Source organism: Marmota flaviventris, chromosome 12 (genome assembly GCF_047511675.1).
Source record: "Marmota flaviventris isolate mMarFla1 chromosome 12, mMarFla1.hap1, whole genome shotgun sequence".
In the NCBI taxonomy this organism is placed as follows: Eukaryota; Metazoa; Chordata; class Mammalia; order Rodentia; family Sciuridae; genus Marmota; species Marmota flaviventris.
In genome coordinates, this window is record NC_092509.1 from 71,479,767 (window position 1) to 71,499,837 (window position 20,071).

Below are 20,071 nucleotides of genomic sequence, written 5' to 3' on the forward strand. Positions count from 1 at the left end.
GCCTGCGACCCACCGGCAGAAGAGGAGCAGTCGCCTGCTGAGAGGCTGAGCCGCCCCCTCCCCCTGCGCCGGCATAGTAGAGGGAACTGGGACCAAAGACAGAGCAGGCCCAGCGGCCTGCTGAGGGGCAGAGCCGCCCCCCACCCCCCTCGCCTGCCAGGTAGGGGAAGGGTGACCACCGACAGAAAAGGCCCAGTGGCCCAGGGCGGGACAGAGCTTCCAATCACTCCTGCAAGGTAGGCGGGCCTGCGACCCACTGGCAGAAGAGGAGCAGCCGCCTGCTGAGAGGCTGAGCCGCCCCCTCCCCCTGCGCCGGCATAGTAGAGGGAACTGGGACCAAAGACAGAGCAGGCCCAGCGGCCTGCTGAGGGGCAGAGCCGCCCCCCACCCCCCTCGCCTGCCAGGTAGGGGAAGGGTGACCACCGACAGAAAAGGCCCAGTGGCCCGCGGCGGGACAGAGCTTCCAATCACTCCTGCAAGGTAGGCGGGCCTGCGACCCACCGGCAGAAGAGGAGCAGCGGCCTGCTGGGAGGCAGAGCCGCCCCCTCCCCCCCGCGCCTGCAAGGTAGTCGGAACTGAGACCACCATCAGAACAGGTCAGACCTGCAACCGAGAGACAGAACAGGCCCAGTGGCCTGAGGAAGGGTAGAGCCGCCCCCCCCCCCACACGCCTGCAAAGTAGGCGGACCTGCGACCCACTGGCAGTACAGCCCCAGAGGCCTGCAGAGGGGCAGTGCCGCTGCCTGCGCCTGCAAAGTAGGCAGAACTGCGACCACCGACAGAACAAGCCTAGCGGCCCGCAGAGGGACAGAGCCGCCGCCCGCGCCTGCAAGGACGGCGGACCTGCTACCGACTGGCAGAGCAGGCCCAGCGGCCTGCCGGCGTGGTAGGCACATTGCCCCAATTGGCGGAGGGGCAGAGCCGCCGCCCGTGCCTGCGAGGGAGACTTTGCAACTATACAAGACCAATATAAATATATAGGGGGAAAATTCAATAGCACAACAGTTTCACCAAGAAGAAAGGAACGCGAACAGTATGAAGAGACAAGGAAAGAAAGGACCACAAGCATTGCAGGTCAACTCAACTTTAGAAGAGGTAATAGCTGCAGCTGATGGAATGTCAGATAAAGAATTCAGGATATACATGCTTCAGATGATCTGGAGTCTCAAGGAAGACATCAGACAGCAAAATCAGACAATGAAAGATCACTTCAACAATGAATTACATAAACAAATCCAAGAAGCAAAAGATCAACTATACAGGGAAATAGAGGTTATAAAAAACAAACAAACAGAAATCCTAGAAATGCAGGAAGCAATAAGCCAACTTAAAAACTCAATTGAGAATACTACCAGCAGAGTAGAACACTTAGAAGACAGAACATCAGACAATGAAGATAAAGTATATCAACTTGAAAAGAACATAGACAGCTCAGCAAGACTGTTAAGAAACCATGAGCAGAACATCCAAGAAATATGGGATAACATCAAGAGACCAAATTTAAGAGTCATTGGGATACAGGAAGGAACAGAGTTTCAAACCAAAGGAATGAGCAATCTATTCAATGAAATAATTCGAGAAAACTTCCCAGATTTGAAGAATGAGACAGAACCCCAAATCCTAGAAGCCTACAGGACGCCGAATGTGCAAAATCATAAGAGACCCACACCTAGACACATTATAATGAAGATGCCCAACATACAGAACAAGGAGAGAATTTTAAAAGCTACAAGAGAAAGGAAGCAGATCACATTTAGGGGTAAGCCAATCAGGATAACAGCTGATCTTTCAACACAGACTCTGAAAGCTAGAAGATCCTGGAATAACATATTTCAAACACTGAAAGAAAATGGGTTCCAACCAAGAATTGTGTTTCCAGCGAAATTAAGCTTCAGGATGGAAGATGAAATTAAAACCTTCCACGATAAACAAAAGTTAAAAGAATTTGCAGCTAGAAAACCATCTCTTCAAAACATCCTTGGCAAAACATTACAGGAAGAGGAAATGGAAAATAACAATGAAAACCAACAGTGGGAGGTAGGACACTAAAGGGGGGAAAATAATCAAAGTGGAAAACAAACCATGTTTAGTAACATAAATAAACAAATATGGCTGGAAGAACAACCCATATCTCAATAATAACCCTAAATGTTAATGGCTTAAACTCACCAATTAAGAGACACAGGCTAGTAGAATGGATCACAAAACAAGACCCAACAATATGCTGCCTACAGGAGACGCATTTGATAGGAAAAGACATACATAGGCTGAAGGTGAAAGGTTGGGAAAAATCATATCACTCATATGGACTTCGGAAACAAGCAGGAGTATCCATACTCATATCAAATAAAATAGATTTTAAGCCAAAGTTAATCAAAAGGGATAAAGAGGGACACTACATACTGCTCAAGGGAACCATACACCAACAAGACATAACAATCATAAATATATATGCCCCAAACAATGGTGCAGCTATGTTCATCAAACAAACTCTTCTCAAGTTCAAGAGTCTAATAGACCACCATACAATAATCATGGGAGACTTCAACACACCTCTCTCACCACTGGACAGATCTTCCAAACAAAAGTTGAATAAGGAAACTATAGAACTCAATAACACAATTAATAACCTAGATTTAATTGACATATATAGAATATACCACCCAACATCAAACAGTTACACTTTTTTCTCAGCAGCACATGGATCCTTCTCAAAAATAGATCATATATTATGTCACAGGGAAACTCTTAGACAATACAAAGGAGTAGAGATAATACCATGCATCCTATCTGATCATAATGGAATGGAACTGAAAATCAACGATAAAAGAAGGAAGGAAAAAGAATATATCACTTGGAGAATGAACAATAGGTTACTGAATGATCAATGGGTTATAGAAGACATCAAGGAGGAAATTAAAAAATTCTTAGAGATTAATGAAAACACAGACACAACATATCGGAATCTATGGGACACATTGAAAGCAGTTCTAAGAGGAAAATTCATTGCTTGGAGTTCATTCCTTAAAAAAAGAAAAAACCAACAAATAAATGATCTCATACTTCATCTCAAAATCCTAGAAAAAGAAGAGCAAAACAACAGCAAAAGAAGTAGAAGGCAAGAAATAATTAAAATCAGAGCTGAAATCAATGAAATCGAAACAAAAGAAACAATTGAAAAAATTGACAAAACTAAAAGTTGGTTCTTTGAAAAAATAAACAAAATCGACAGACCCTTAGCCATGCTAGCGAAGAGAAGAAGAGAGAGAACTCAAATCACTAACATACGGGATGAAAGAGGCAATATCACAACAGACACTTCAGAAATACAGAAGATAATCAAAAATTATTTTGAATCCTTATACTCCAATAAATTAGAAGATAGTGAAGGCATAGATAAATTTCTTAAGTCATATGATCTGCCCAGATTGAGTCAGGAGGATATAGACAACCTAAACAGACCAATATCAATTGAGGAAATAGAAGAAACCATCAAAAGACTACCAACTAAGAAAAGCCCAGGACCGGATGGGTGTACAGCAGAGTTTTACAAAACCTTTAAAGAGGAACTAATACCAATACTTTTCAAGCTACTTCGGGAAATAGAAAAAGAGGGAGAACTTCCAAATTCATTCTACGAGGCCAACATCACCCTGATACCTAAACCAGACAAAGACACTTCAAAGAAAGAAAACTACAGACCAATATCTCTAATGAACCTAGATGCAAAAATCCTCAATAAAATTCTGGCCACTCGGATACAAAGGCACATCAAAAAAATTGTGCACCATGATCAAGTAGGATTCATCCCTGGGATGCAAGGCTGGTTCAATATAAGGAAATCAATAAATGTTATTCACCACATCAATAGACTTAAAAATAAGAACCATATGATCATCTCGATAGATGCGGAAAAAGCATTCGACAAAGTACAGCATCCCTTTATGTTCAAAACTCTAGAAAAACTAGGGATAACAGGAACATACCTCAATATTGTAAAAGCAATCTATGCTAAGCCTCAGGCTAGCATCATTCTGAATGGAGAAAAATTGAAGGCATTCCCTCTAAAATCTGGAACAAGACAGGGATGCCCTCTCTCACCACTTCTGTTCAACATAGTTCTCGAAACACTGGCCAGAGCAATTAGACAGACGAAAGAAATTAAAGGCATCAAAATAGGAAAAGAAGAACTTAAATTATCACTATTTGCAGATGACATGATTCTATACCTAGCAGACCCAAAAGGGTCTACAAAGAAACTATTAGAGCTAATAAATGAATTCAGCAAAGTGGCAGGATATAAAATCAACACGCATAAATCAAAGGCATTCCTGTATATCAGCGACAAATCCTCTGAAATGGAAATGAGGACAACCACTCCATTCACAATATCTTCAAAAAAAATAAAATACTTGGGAATCAACCTAACAAAAGAGGTGAAAGACTTATACAATGAAAACTACAGAACCCTAAAGAGAGAAATAGAAGAAGATCTTAGAAGATGGAAAAATATACCCTGTTCATGGATAGGCAGAACTAACATCATCAAAATGGCGATATTACCAAAAGTTCTCTATAGGTTTAATGCAATGCCAATCAAAATCCCAACGGCATTTCTTGTAGAAATAGAGAAAGCAATCATGAAATTCATATGGAAAAATAAAAGACCCAGAATAGCAAAAACAATGCTAAGCAGGAAGTGTGAATCAGGCGGTATAGCGATACCAGACTTCAAACTATATTACAGAGCAATAGTAACAAAAACAGCATGGTACTGGTACCAAAACAGGCGGGTGGACCAATGGTACAGAATAGAGGACACAGAAACCAATCCACAAAACTACAACTATCTTATATTTGATAAAGGGTCTAAAAGCATGCAATGGAGGAAGGATAGCATCTTCAACAAATGGTGCTGGGAAAACTGGAAATCCATATGCAACAAAATGAAACTGAATCCCTTTCTCTCGCCATGCACAAAAGTTAATTCAAAATGGATCAAGGAGCTTGATATCAAATCAGAGACGCGCCGTCTGATAGAAGAGAAAGTTGGCTACGATCTACAGTCGGTGGGGTCGGGCTCCAAATTCCTCAATAGGACACCCATAGCACAAAAGTTAATAACTAGAATCAACAAATGGGACTTACTCAAACTAAAAAGTTTTTTCTCAGCAAAAGATACAATAAGAGAGGTAAATAGAGAGCCTACATCCTGGGAACAAATCTTTACTCCTCACACCTCAGATAGAGCCCTAATATCCAGAGTATACAAAGAGCTCAAAAAATTAGACAATAAGAGAACAAACAACCCAATCAACAAATGGGCCAAGGACCTGAACAGACACTTCTCAGAGGAGGACATACAGTCAATCAACAAGTACATGAAAAAATGCTCACCATCTCTAGCAGTCAGAGAAATGCAAATCAAAACCACCCTAAGATACCATCTCACTCCAGTTAGATTGGCAGCCATTATGAAGTCAAACAACAACAAGTGCTGGCGAGGATGTGGGGAAAAGGGTACACTTGTACATTGCTGGTGGGACTGCAAATTGGTGCAGCCAATTTGGAAAGCAGTATGGAGATTTCTTGGAAAGCTGGGAATGGAGCCACCATTTGACCCAGCTATTCCCCTTCTCGGTCTATTCCCTAAAGACCTAAAAAGAGCATGCTACAGGGACACTGCTACATCGATGTTCATAGCAGCACAATTCACAATAGCTAGACTGTGGAACCAACCTAGATGCCCTTCAATGGATGAATGGATAAAAAAAATGTGGCATTTATACACAATGGAGTATTACTCTGCATTAAAAAATGACAAAATCATAGAATTTACAGGGAAATGGATGGCATTAGAGCAGATTATGCTAAGTGAAGCTAGCCAATCCCTAAAAAACAAATGTCTAATGTCTTCTTTGATATAAGGAGAGTAGCTAAGAACAGAGTAGGGTCGAAGAGCATGAGAAGAAGATTAACATTAAACAGGGATGAGAGGTGGGAGGGAAAGGGAGAGAGAAGGGAAAATGCATGGAAATGGAAGGAGACCCTCAGAGGTAAACAAAAGTACATACAAGAGGAAGTGAGGGGAAGGGGAAAAATAATACAAGGGGGACAAACGAATGTCAGTAAAGGGGGCAGAGAGAGAAGAGGGGAGGGGAGGGGAGGGGAGGGGAGGGGGGATAGTAGAGGATAGGAAAGACAGCAGAATACAACAGACACTAGTATGGCAATATGTAAATCAATGGATGTGTAACTGACGTGATTCTGCAATCTGTATATGGGGTAAAAATGGGAGCTCATAACCCACTTGAATCAAATTGTGAAATATGATATATCAAGAACTATGTAATGTTTTGAACAGCCAACAATAAAAAATTAAAAAAAAAAATAAATAAAATAAAAGAGAATAAAATCATGGCATTTGCAGGTAAATGGATGGAGTTGGAGAACATAGCGTTAAGTGAAGTTGCCAATCTAAAAAAACCAAATGCCGAATGTTTTCTCTAATTTAAGAAGGATGCTTCATAGTGGGGTTGGGAGGGGGAGCAAGGGAGGATTAGATCAATTCTAGATAGGGTAAAGGGGTAGAAGAGGAAGGGAGGGAACATGGGGATAGGAAAGACAGCGTAATGATGTCCATCTCATTCCACTAAGTACATGTATGAAGACACAAATGGTGTGAATATACTTTGTATACAACCAGATACAAAAAATTGTGCTCTATATGTGTAATATGAACTGTAATACATTCTACTGTCATGTATAATAAGAATAAAAAATTTAAAAAAGAATGAGCAAGCTGAGGTACAGCTGCCCTCACGCATGCCTCACCAAGCTTACCAAGGAATTTGAGAAGTGTGTGAGCACAATGGGCTCAGTAAGGAGCTACTGGAGCTCTCCAAGGACAAATGAGTGTCAAGTCTAGGACGTGTAGGTGGGGTGCAGGGAGGACATGTATTCCGACCAAGAGGAAGTGAGAGGGGCTGAACATTATCCTGGCTGCCCTGAGGAAAGCCATTCCCAAGGAGGACAGAGTCCCTTCTGCTCCGTGAAAAATAAAATCTTTATGTAGGAAAGAAAAAAGTGGAGTAGGTACTGTTAATGCCAATTTTGCAGGTGAGGAAAGTGAAGCCCAGAACTGCTAGGCAGGTTAGTGGAGAGCAACGGGACCAGCACACACACCCAGACAACCTGACAACAGAGCCCGAGCTGCAAACATGGGCCATGCTTTGGAAGAGGCAGCACAGAACCTTGGAAGCACTGACTCCTTGAGGGGAGGTGGCAGTGGCTACACAGCAGAGGTGACCTCGCACCTGGGTGCTGAGGAGCTTGTGCGGGAAGACAGACTGAAGCATGCACAAAATGCAAGAAGGAAACAGATGAGCGTGACTTACTCAGTGAATAGAAAAAATGTGACAACACGGGGGAAGAGCTGTGAGTTACATCCACAAGCTGAGTATATGACAGCGAAGGCAGGAGACTCACCAATTAAAACTGCATTTTGTTTGCTTTTAAACTGCATTTTGCTTAGTGCCCTTACACACAGAGTGAAGGGACACACTGGAATGAAAAAAAAACTCCAGGTAGATTCACAGAAGCCAAATGAAAGATGAAAGGAGCCTCAGTTGTAGTGAATATAATAGGAATGAGGAAAACAGAGCCTGTTCAATCAATATTTAATTGGGGGAACTGACAGAATTAGAGACAAATAGGTATAGAGGTTGAAGAAGGAAATTTCTAGAATACCAAAATTTCTGCCTTGGTGGGAGAGTGTGGGGTACCAGTCCCTGGGAGGAGTAAGGTTAAGGCATGAGGGAAAACAGGAGAGGTGGCGAGTTATATATGGGGCATGATGATGATTCAAAAAGTCAGCTTGACATAGAACAGAACCCCAGCATCTCCCATAAAGGAAGTACAAGATGACACTATAAGACCCAATCCCACATTATCCCAGGGGATTCTCTGCACCGACAGAAAATTTTCCTATCTGTGCTGTCCAATAGATTAGCCATCTGTTACGCTTGACCACTGAGCACTTAAAAGGTGGCTACTGCAACAGGGGAATTGATTTTGTAATTACCAAGTTAGGAAAAAATAAGGTGTTTTTCCTTCTTTTACATTCAACACAGAACACTTTTGTGACCAGATGTGTGGGGGTTCCTGCCCACACACTCAGCAGTCAATCCTCCAGCAGACACTAGTTCTGCCAATGCTGTTCAATTCTGACACTGTCTACCTAGGGAAAGATCCTACAGGCTAAGGGCTCAGTCCCAGGAGACCAGCACCCACTTCGGACATCAGTGGAAAGTCCCAGGTTGTTTTATTTATGCTTTTGACTAGCTGCCTATAAATTGGGGTTCCCGGGACCCCCTTTTCTCAGGCTTAATTTGCTGAGATGGTTCCCAGAACTCAGGGAAACACATTGACTTGTTTATTATAAAGAATTTTTTTAAATGCAGATGTACAGCTAGATAGAAGGGACACATAGGGCAAGTTATAGGAGAGGGAACATAGCACTTCCATGCCTCCTCTGGGTTCTCCACCCTCCAGGTATCTTCATGTGTTCTTCAACCTGGAAATTCCTCGATCTTTATTTTGGGGGGTTTTCTTGGAGGCTTCACTACATAACCATGAATAATTAACTCATTGGCAATTAAGAAAACCTTTATCCCTGCTCCTCTGCCCAGAGGTGGGGGTGACAGGTAAAGTACCACTGAAAGTCCTAACCCTCTAATCACATGGTTGGTTTCCCTGGCAACCATTCCCCATCCTAAGGCTGCCCAGGAGTTCACCAAGAGTTGCCTCATTAGAAGGAAAGATGTGCGTATCATCCAAGAAATCCCAAAGGAATTTGGAGCTGTGTCAGATGCTCCTATCATTCAGAAAATTACAAAGGTCTGAGGAGCTGTGTGTGAGGAACTGGGGGATCAAAGACCAAATATCAGAAGATTCTCCCAGTGTCCCTATCTACAAGGTTTTTAGAAGCTTTGTGCTAGAAACCAGGGCAGGGGGCAGAAACCTAATATCTATCTCATATTCTATCACAATATCATGGTAATTTTACTGAATTTTAATTAACCTAAATTTAAACAGCCACGCGCTGTTAATAACCAGTGTATTGGCTAGCACAGATCTAGACAACAGAAGCTGCTATCTAATATTAGATATACCAAGCCTGCTGAGACTGGAAAGAATTGTAGAGTTTATCTGGTATAATTCTCTCATTTCAAAAACAAAAAAAAAACTAAGGTCCAAGCAGGACAAGTGACATACAAAATCACTGAAGCAAAGTAAGAAGTAAAGCAGACTAAAGCCCTGGTCTTCTGCATCTGATCCAATGCCCTTTCCATTTCATGGGATGCTTCTAGTAACGATATAAAAATAGCTGCTATTTTGTCTAATTCTGGGGTGTGGAATCAATGCAGCTCACGGGCAAAGCCAACTAAAGATCATGCACTCCCCCTGCTGAACTAGGCATCTCTAGTGTTCATGGAATAAATAAATGTGTTAGATTTTCCTAGTTGCAGATAAGAATGCACTCTAGTTAGTAAATTCCTCTTGAGGTTAAACTAAGGAAGTTCTGGCACCATGCATGACCTCCAGGAGCACCCCAAATGGCCAAAGTTCAAAAATCCCAACTTCACTAACTGCTAGTGAAATTAGTCAAACTGACTTTCAAGGCTTGGAGGTGAAGCAATCAGAAACTATCAAGAAATTATACCACTAACTGCTCCAGTGGGGGCCCTTCCATGCCTACACTGTAATCGGATGAAGGGGCTCTCACAGTGTTGGGCACAGGGCTCCACTCTAGGATCACTGCCTCTCTCAAAGCTGGGCATCACTGCCACCACACTCACCAGAATGCATCCCAGGTCTCACCTCTAACCACACATCATTCTTTTCAGAATCTAAATTTCAGACACTGGGGATCCAAGATCCTTGCCACGCAAAAAAAGGTATTTCTGGCTTCTACCCTGTGCCATGTCCCATAAACATAAAAAGCCCAAGCATTAGAAATGAAATTCAGAAGGTGGCAAGGATAACATTTACCAAATGACCTATTAAATAACCCACTGGCATTGGTTAGAGGCCATGGATCCTAAAGCCCAGCTTGCTTAGGAGCATCCCTGACTCAGAGCTTTTTACATTGAAAACTATCTCTACATTGCAAATGTCTCAATCAAGTCACCAGGGGCTCTTTTTAATTTTATTAAAAGATACATTTATTCACAGGAACATCTGTATGGGTAAAAGCTATGTATGGCAGAAAATGAATTATGCATTTCAACTCTGACTATGGAGGATTTCTTTTGTTGGGTTTTTTTTTTTTTTAATCTGGATTTTCTAATTAACAAACCCAAATATAGCTCAGCTACAAAGAAGAATAATTCTAAAAAGCTTTACCTCAAAAATGGTAGCAGTAGAATTGGAGGGAGGATTCAGAAAAAAATCAAATAACTGAAAATTGGTGAAAGATGTTGAGGTCTAAGGGACGAAGAATGTTGTCACGAGCATTGGTGGTGATCTATGGGAAGCTAGGAAAGGTGTTCTGTTTCTGCACCACATTTAATATAGAAGACTTCCAGATGGAACTCTGCTCTGGGCTGTGGATTGTGGAAGCTTCTTAGCCCTAGAGTAGCTGATGCACAAAGGGAAGGACACCAAGACAGGAGTGCTAAAGCCTAAGAACTGAACCCTCGAGAGCCCCCTAACAGAGAGAGTAAAGAACACAGGGAGGATCGGAAGCCCAGTCTTGCTGACAGGTCTGAAGACAAGATAATTATTCCTCACACCATGAAAGCTGGAAACCTCCATCCTAAGTGGGGGGCCCTTCCAAGCCTACATTGTGATCCGAGGAAGTGGCTTTTCCCAGCTGTAACAGACTCTCCCCCAGCTGACCACACTCCTCAGAGTGCCAACTGCCATAATGCACCATCAGGTAGCTGCCTCCAAGTTGGTGTGGACACATAATTACATCTTTTATACACCAAGAAGAAATTAAAGGATAGTTCAGGGCTATTGTGTTGGTTGTCAGAGGAATTTTCCTGGGGAGCAAGCACAGGCCTGGGCCATAGATCTCCAGCTTAAAATGGAAGAACATGGTAATGGCCAAAGTTCAAAAATCCCAACTTCACTAACTGCTAGTGAAATTAGTCAAACTGACTTTCAACTAGATCACATCTTCCCCACCTCCTTAAAACTTTTGGCTCCTCTTGCATTTAAAATGGTACCCAGTTCTCATCAATCTGACCCTTCCGTCTTCCTCCAGCCTCACCTGGGGACTCCTGGCTCTTCTACCCTCCCTCCCTGGAATCCCTTCTGTTCCCCAAACATACTCTTCTCTATTTGGGGATCTTAGGCTTGCCCTTCCCTCTTCCTAGAATAGTTTAGCCCAGATCATCCCCTGGCTGCCATATTCTCTTCACTCATCTCTCACCCCAAATTACCTACTCTTAGAGATTCTTCCTACCCATTTTATCAAAGGTAGCACCTGCACCTGTGCCCTCCATAACATCACAGGAATTACAGTACTTCTTTCTCCCCTGTTAAAAATGGCTAGTGATAACTAGCCTTCATCAAGTCCCCACTGTTCCCAGGCAGAGATCTGAGTCAGTGTACACAGCCATCCCTTTGTATCCTCAGAGCACTGGTTCCAGGAGACCCTCCCCCCATAGCCCACTTTCAAAATACCAAGATCTGCAGATGCTCAAGTCCCTTATATAGAAGGGCATAGTATTCACATATAACCTACACACATCCTTCCATACACTTTAACTTATCTCTAATCTCTGTGTAGTCTCTAATACAATGTCAATGTTATGTCAAGAATTGGTGTACTGTGTTGCTTAGGGAATAATAAGGGGGGAGTCTGGACATGACCAGTACAGATTTAATTTTTTTGAATGTTTTTAATCTGCAGTTGGTTTAATCCTTGGATGAAGAACCTGCAGATACACAAGACCGAATATATATATATTAAACCTCAACTAGGACTGGGTGAGGTTTTAAAAAAAAGACAAAGGTGGATATTTTTTTCCACCAGAAAGAGAAAGGAAGGGGTAAATACAAGACGTTAAAGTCAAGGAGCATACAGGATTTGGAAACTGGGCACAGGGAAAGACAGAGCAGGGACCCAGCCATAGGGAAGCATTAGTTTGTCTTCAACACCTGCCCTCGTTTCTGCTATCTGCCTCTGTTGGATCCTGGTCTGGGATCTGGCTTTCTTCACTCTCAAGTTCTACATTTTTTATTTAAAGCACCCTCTTATAAGAGCACCACACAGCTCACTAGATTCTGGTTTTCACAGGCCTTGGGTGGTGTTGAAGGAAGAAAACTGATACCACAGCCACTTCAAAGAATATGAGTTTGCAGGAGGGAGGAACAAAAGAGACCTAGGGCTCCTTCAGGTACCACTTTTCCCCTCTGGTTGCCACTAAGAGATGATCAGTAGTGCCTAATCAGGACTGTAAAAACCCAGACCCTAGGCTGAGCTTAGGTTGGAGCAGGACTTTGTAATCTCATTCAACTTTATACACCTCTGTTGAAAATTATTTACTCAAACAGAAGTGGGCTTCTGTATTCTTTTTGCAAAACTAACAAATCAAAATCCTTTGTATCAAAGCCTTTGAGTTATCACCTCTGAGTTAAATATGTACACATTGCCTTTCTCTCTTGGTGGATCCAGAAGACATGTGTGCTTTAGCTGTTCTTAGGCTGCTAGACTAAATACCAACCCTAACAATCTGCCCATTTCCATCCGGATCATACTTGCAGGACAAATGCCTTAACTTCTGTTTCCAGAACAGCTCAGAGCACTAACAGGTCTCAATGATCCTAAGAGAACAAAAGGAAGATAACTGTTCATTATACCTGTTATGGTTTGGATCTGAGGTGTCCTCCAAAAGATAATGTGTAAAATATAAGAAAATTTAGAGGTGAAATGACTGCGTTGTAAGAGCCTTAACCTATTCTGTGATTCCACTGATAAGAATTAACTGGGCAGTCAACTCTAGACAGGTAGCATGTAGATGAAAGAAGTAGGTCACTGGGGATATATATGCCTTTGGGGGTTATATTTTGGCCTTGGTGAACAGTTTTCTCTGCTTCTTCACTGCCCTGTCCTGAAATGCTTTCCTCCTCCATACTCCTTCACCATGATGTTCATGATTTTCTGCCTCATCTTGGGTCTAGAGCAATGGAGTCAACCATCTCAGGACCTAGACTTCTGAAACTCTGGGTGCCAAATAAACTTTTCCTCCTCCAAAATGGTTCTTATTAGGTCTTTGGGTCACAGCAGGGAAAAAAAAAAAGCTAAAACACTGCCTCTTTTCCTCTCAAAAGTCCTTTAGTCTAGATGAATCTTTCATTTGACTGCTTGGCTTATTAAAGACATCAGGAAAACTCTTTTGGATATCTCAGACATCATACAACCTAAGATATTCTTCCAATGATGGTGAACAGATATCTCCACCAACACTGAATATTACAATTAACTACAACAATTGTTTACACCAGTAAGTTTGGTAGTACAAGATAAAATGAAAAACTACACTGTGATCCATAAAGCTCAGAACCCCGATTTATTTTTTACCCCCAAACGACTCTTCAATTCTTCTGTAGAACTAGATTTATTAATAGGTCAGACATAGGGTGTCAACAAGGAAAAGCCAAAGGCAACAATGTCAGTTTTGCTCATTTCAGCACTCAGTGAACCATCCATTCACACTTTAATGACATTTCCTTCCCTTCTGACAATTCAAAGATACTCCAGAGCCTGGTGAAAGGCCAGCCCGGACCAAACTCCAGAAGAGGAAGAAAGGACAGCACAGGAAGTGAACAGCCACCCTCCCAACCTGGCTACCTTCTCTCTTCTTCAGAATCAATCATGCTTCAGAAGGGCATGTGCTGTTTCACATAAATGCTAGCCTTGTATAGGATTCAGTCTGCACTATACTGAATGCCACTCCATATGTAGAATCTGTTTACTTATGAAATGAAAATTATCTTCCAAGAACCATATTAACTCCAGAAATCTTCTTAAATAACTTCAGGGCCATGCAAGAGACCCATGGCCTTTTTCTATTTGCTTAAAAAAGTATCAAAGGAAGGATTCTCACACTCTGCATTTCTGCTAACAGGATAAAGACACCCTCCTGACTACAGAAGGAGCGGCTCTCATGGACAGACACCTCTTTGGAATAAATACAGAAAAAATAATAAAGAAAATTTTGTTAAGGGGGTAAAAAAGCTTGATCCTTATTTGAAATTATATATAGAAATGAGATTTAAATACAAACTATATATATATATATGGATACTTTTCTGATTTTCAAATCTGTATACATAAAAGCAATGAAAAATTAGAAAAAGGAAACTTGAAAAATTGAATATTTTAGAGAAACCAGGAGAAAGGTTGCTGTAGGTCCTCTCATAGCAACCTGTATCCCTTAAACTCATTCTCTCATCTTAGGCAGAAGGATTGTTTTGAGCTCAGGAGTTCAAGGCCAGCCTAGGTGACATAGCAAGATCCCATTTCTTAAAGGGAAGGAGTGGTGGTAAGGCCAGGGTACAATGTAAAAAACCCCACGAATCCTTTTTAATTCTTTGCCTAAGCTAAGATAGATTTAAACAAGCTGCTGTATTATCTATAATGAAACAGCTGTTTTATTCTAGAATCTCTTTCCAAGTTGGTCATTTCCTTTCTCTCTTTTGTAGTGACATATGAACAATTCCAGCCAACAGTCTTCTCAGGTTATTCTCAGGTGACTTATGATCCCTGCTTTCTCAAAGTCTTCCCTTTGATTGCCATAAGATGTAGAAGGCTTGAGCCGAGTTTTCCCACAGTCGCCCTAAAGCACCTATACCCAAAACGCTCACATTTCATTCAAGGTGACAGCTCCTTCCTGCCCCAGAGCTCAGAGCAGCACTCCAACAACTCACAAGGAAGCCTGTTGCTTTGTGCAGTTGCCCAGGCCGAGATCACAGATAGGGCTCTGGGGAAATTTACATCACTCCAGAGAAGCCAATGTGACTTCCATCAACGTAAAAGATGCAACTGATTAATTTTAGGCATGTTCCAGTTTCTTTTATGCAAACACTAGGCATTCAATACAGTCTGTCAAATCGGGGAATGCTTTAAGAGCTCGTTGGAGCCAATACATGTACTTAATCTAGAAACAAAAGCAAAAAATGATGCCAATTCTTCCCACATTTCTTGTGCAAAGGGAAATATGTTTTCCTCCCTTAGATTTATCAGGTGCCATCCCCTTGACTCTTACAACCCCTAAGGTTTCCTCTAGGAGTAGCTTTGCAGAAAAATGCCATTGCTCTCCAGAATAACCATGGGACCACGGACTGCCCCCTAGCAATCAGACTCTGTGCCTCTCTACCCAACTGAAACCGCTTTCTCTGCACCTAAAGAGCACTGAAGTAGTTCTGGTAGCTAAACAAAGGAGTTTCTCCCATTAAAAAAAAAAAAAGTCCATTCAGCCACCTTCTCCACCAGCTGTCCTCATTCTCCTTTCTCCACCTCATAGTTCAACTCTTTAAGAATAGTCATTTCCTTTCCCTTACCTCCCACTCGACTGGACCTCACCCTCTTCAAACTACTCCAGGGTCATAATTCCAGTGAAACAGTTCTCAGTAATGGATTCAGTCCTAAATTGTGTTCAGTGCCCAGACTTTACCTTCAAATTCTGAAGAACAAAGAGCTCATTTTCTTTTTCTTTTTGGGGGGTTGTGAGGTAACCAGTTATTGAACCTGGGGCTGCTTAACCACTGAGGTACACCCCCAGTTCTTTTTACATTTTAAGACAGGGTCTAATTTAGAATTATGTATATTTGAAATATATATTTATTTGAAATTATATATATGAAATGAGATTTAAATACAAACAATATAAAAAACAATATGTATATGAATACTTTTCTGGTTTTTTAAATCTTTAAACATAAAATCAATGAAAAATTAGAAAAGGGGAACTTGAAAATTGAATGTTTTAGAGAAACCAGGAGAAAGGTTGCTCTAGTTCTTCTCATAGCATCCTGAAGTAAAAGGAAAGCAGGACCCCAGAGGCAGACCACCTTTTGCTCAGACCACAAGCTTAGCAAGCAATAAACTCAGGAAAGTCTTTTAATCAGACATCTATTTTTGCAAATGACAGTTATCTCAGACATATCCAAGGTTGAATCTCCAATTTGTGATCCTCCCCCCTCAACCTCGTGAATTACTCAGATTGCAGGCATGCACCACCATACCCAGCAAGGTACAAATAAAGCCAGCTATCCAGAGAACTGACTCTGTTCCCAGAAAACACCTCTATCTACCCATCTCTTCACTCCCTCCTGCTGCTCCCAAGGTGGGAGGAGGAAAGAAAAAGTCTATGTTGTTAGCCTGGGGACGTGGAGATGCTATAGTGTGATGCTCATAGAGACTGGGGATGCCTGCAAGAAGGGGAAACTGACCTCTCATTCCCCAATTAGGAAAGTAATGCATGTGTTGATTTGCTCTGCCCCTCCCAGAGTAAGGGCAAGAAAAACTCTAGGAAGATGGCAAGGCAGAGTGAAACACAGCTCCCCAGTTCTCCTTGCTTCACAGAACACTGAAGAAAGTGACTAGCTAGAGCATCTTCCAGTATCTGCCCCCACAAGGCCAGGACATGGTGATCCCAGCACCAGCTACATTACAGGCACTTGACTATTCTTCCCTTTTCACAGATCCAACATAGGAGAAATGATGGGAATCCAGATGAGGAAAGGGAAACAGGACCCCAGAGGCAGACCACCTCTTGCTCAGACCACAAGCTTAGCAAGCAATAAACTCAGGAAAGCCTTTTAATCAGACATCTATTTTTGCAAATGACAGTATCCCAGACATATCCAAATAAGTGGTGCATGCTAGAATTGTGAACTATGTGCTGAATAAGTCATGGGACAACTTCAATTCAACTTACCCTCTGTCTCATTTCATTCACTCCTACCACAAATGTTGAAGGTTAATTCTATACAAGACTCTGAATTTAACCATTAATAGGTGCATGACCCTCTGCCCTCAAAGTTAGAGAAATTAAGTACAAATTTGCACTCATCAAAAGGCATTAGGTGAGCAGTTTCATAAGAGTTTTCCAAAGCATCAAAGCCACCAAGTCAAAAATCCTAACCATTCCATGAAATATATACAGACACTTTTTGGTCAGTTGAGATAAAGATTTCTCCTGTCTACCTTTTCCATGACTGCTGGTAACTATCTCTGCTACTAAAATTAATTCACCCTTGGTGTATCAAGAATAGATTCTTTTTTTGTGATTGAAATCGTGGAAGAAAACAGCATAATCCATATTCCCACAGTCTGGGGTAAGCAAAGGAGACTTCAAAATGTGCATCCTTGGAGTGAGGCTTGAAAAAGAAGACAAGGTGCCCGTGACCTCTCTTGGACACTGCCATATGCAATCCAGCAGAGAGGGTAAATAAAGGTGATATGAATTCTGGACATTTCCCCTCAGAGAACATCTTGCTAATAGATGGTCATGCATTATGGGAAAATGAACCACCATAACACCTATACAAAAATTGCAACTGACCTATAGAGCTTAGCAGGCTATCTGAATGAAATAGCATTTAAAAATCACATTTGCAGATCACTATACATAATCATGTACAGTTTCCCTATAATCTTTACAGTGGTTCACTTCAACAACCATTATTGCTTCCTTTATATTTTTAATAAGCATTTTAACCATTTTTTACCATTTTTAGAGTAATACATGCGCAACATGAAAAATTTAGGAAATTCGGCAAGTTGATGGGGTTTTTTTGGTTTGTTTTATTTTGTGTGTGGGTGTGTGTGTGTGTGTGTGTGTGTTTGCACACGCGCGTCTGGGGATTGAACCCAGGGCCTTGTGCATGTGAGGCAAGCACTCTACCAACTGAGCTACATCCCCAGCCCAAGTTGATTTTTTTTTTAAATCACATAAATTCTTACAAGTACTGTTACAATTTGGTATATTGCCATTTAATCTTTCTAATAGCTATTTGAAATGAATATGCCATAAGCCAACTCTGATAAAAATCACCAATAAGCTAGGATATAAATGACCATCTGTAATCTTTCAATTATGAACAAGATATTTAACAATTTTGAATATACTAAGCATTAAATTCAGCTTAAAAAGATTAAATTCAACGGAGAAACATTAAATGGTCTGTTTAATGTCTGAATAAGCTGGCACTGCTTCCTTGTCTATTTGTCTTTCCAAAAGCCTAGTAGTTAGAATTAAGATCTTGGTTAACTATTAGTTCAGATACAAATCTCTTTAAACATAGATTTCCTTGATTACTTAATCATGTGTGATTGTGGTAAACAAAAAAAAAAATAGTTTTAGCAGTTTTTTTTTTCTTGCAAGTGTATAATTACCATTATTTTATCAAGATATTTAATGAGGATTTATTTTCTATTACAATTTTCCATGATAGAAATGCTATTCAATGGTATTAAAAATAAAAAATACTGACTTACCTGATTAAGAAATTATGTAGTCCAACATCAAAATGCCTGTTCAGAGAAGGAAAAAGACAAGCATTTCAACAAAACAGGTTTACAGAATAGTAAACTTGACAAAAAATACATATATATGTATGGATATATATGTATGTATGTATGTATGTATATACATGTATATATACACACAAATAATATATATGCACACATTCAAACCATGATGAAGAAATGAATTACTCCATGGCAGTGATTCTCAAAGTGTGACTCCTTAAGTAGCAGCAGCATTATTGTTGGAAATGCAAATGTCCAGATATAATGATTCAAAATTTCTAGGGATGGGGCCCAGAAATTTATCAAGCCCTCCTCGTGATTCTAATGTCAAGCCATGGCTCTCTGAGAGCAAGGTATCTCAGCAAGTCGAAGCTCTCTAAAAATCAAGGTCATGCAGGTGGATTTCCAGGTACCTTCCACTCTTTTTTCCAATAGAGGAGACCTGTTATAATGACAATTTCCTCAGATACTCATTTCCTCAAAAATAAATGAGACATGTTTAGAAAGCACATAATACTAGCCAACAGCAAAGTGACCCTTGTGAGGTTTCACCCTGGTCTTCAGAGCTTCCCCCAGGTGAAATCCCTGCAGCTTTCCACCTGGAAAGACCCCAGTTTCATAGTTGGGTCTGTGTTGAGCAGGGAGGCGAAAGAGCAGCTCCACCCACCGGAGCCTTTAGTAAGACCTGCGCAATGGTGGACCATTCACATCACAACCCTCCTACTTCACCCAACTGACTTAGTGCACACAAATGGCACTGCCCTGGTTTGTTCAATTAGCTTGCTCCTCCTGAACCAAATGCCTTCTCTCCCTTTGTGTGCAACGTTGAGTGAATTATGATGCTCCTGTCCATAAGGCACAGTTCATGCTCAGAATACCTAGAGGATGGTTGTCATGTCCCATCCACAGACTCACTTTCTAGGTTGGCAATCGGCCTGAGGAAGACTGAGTTAATTCTGTCCCTTTGGGCAATGGACACAGGAATTCACTCAGGGTGGGGTTCGACTTTCCAGGCCCTGCCTGTCCCTGGAGCAACCCAGCAGGTTTGGCACTTCACCCACTTGACAAACACCCAGTGATTACGCACATTACAGTAGGATTTCTTGTGGGATACCTTTAAATGACAAGGTTCTTTTATGCATATAGATAACCTCAAAGCCAAATTAGAAGATACATCATTCACTACACACCTTACCTGAAAAAATTAAAAAATTCAGGAGAAATGGGATTTAAGATACACAGATTCCACTTATTCTAAGTCTTCTGCCCAAGCCATTCTCAAAAGGGAGATATACCTCTACTAGGAGTGGCTGACTTGTTAAATTAGATTTTACATTGGCCTGAATGAGAGGCCAAGTTCTTGTGCAATAATATTTAATAAAATTTTCTTAAATAAAAAAATGATCCCTCCTCTTAAAAACCAAGGGTACTTAGCATAGCCACAAAAGTAAATATCTGCACTTCAGGTAGCAAGAGTAACTTTGCCAGATCTGCAATATGGAAGGTAGAAACATGTGCAGA

The 20,071-nt window shown here is 41.3% G+C and overlaps 1 protein-coding gene across 3 annotated transcripts in view; it reads right to left on the bottom strand.

Annotated features, from left to right (window-relative positions):
- Hhat (hedgehog acyltransferase) overlaps nt 1-20,071 on the bottom strand; it is a 311,966-nt gene that overhangs the window by 138,491 nt on the left and 153,404 nt on the right. For all 3 annotated transcript variants that reach the window (XM_027934800.2, XM_071619730.1, XM_027934798.2), the window contains one exon: nt 18,518-18,553. In XM_027934800.2, the coding sequence (XP_027790601.2) occupies nt 18,518-18,553 (36 nt within the window). The remainder of the gene's footprint in view (nt 1-18,517; nt 18,554-20,071) is intronic.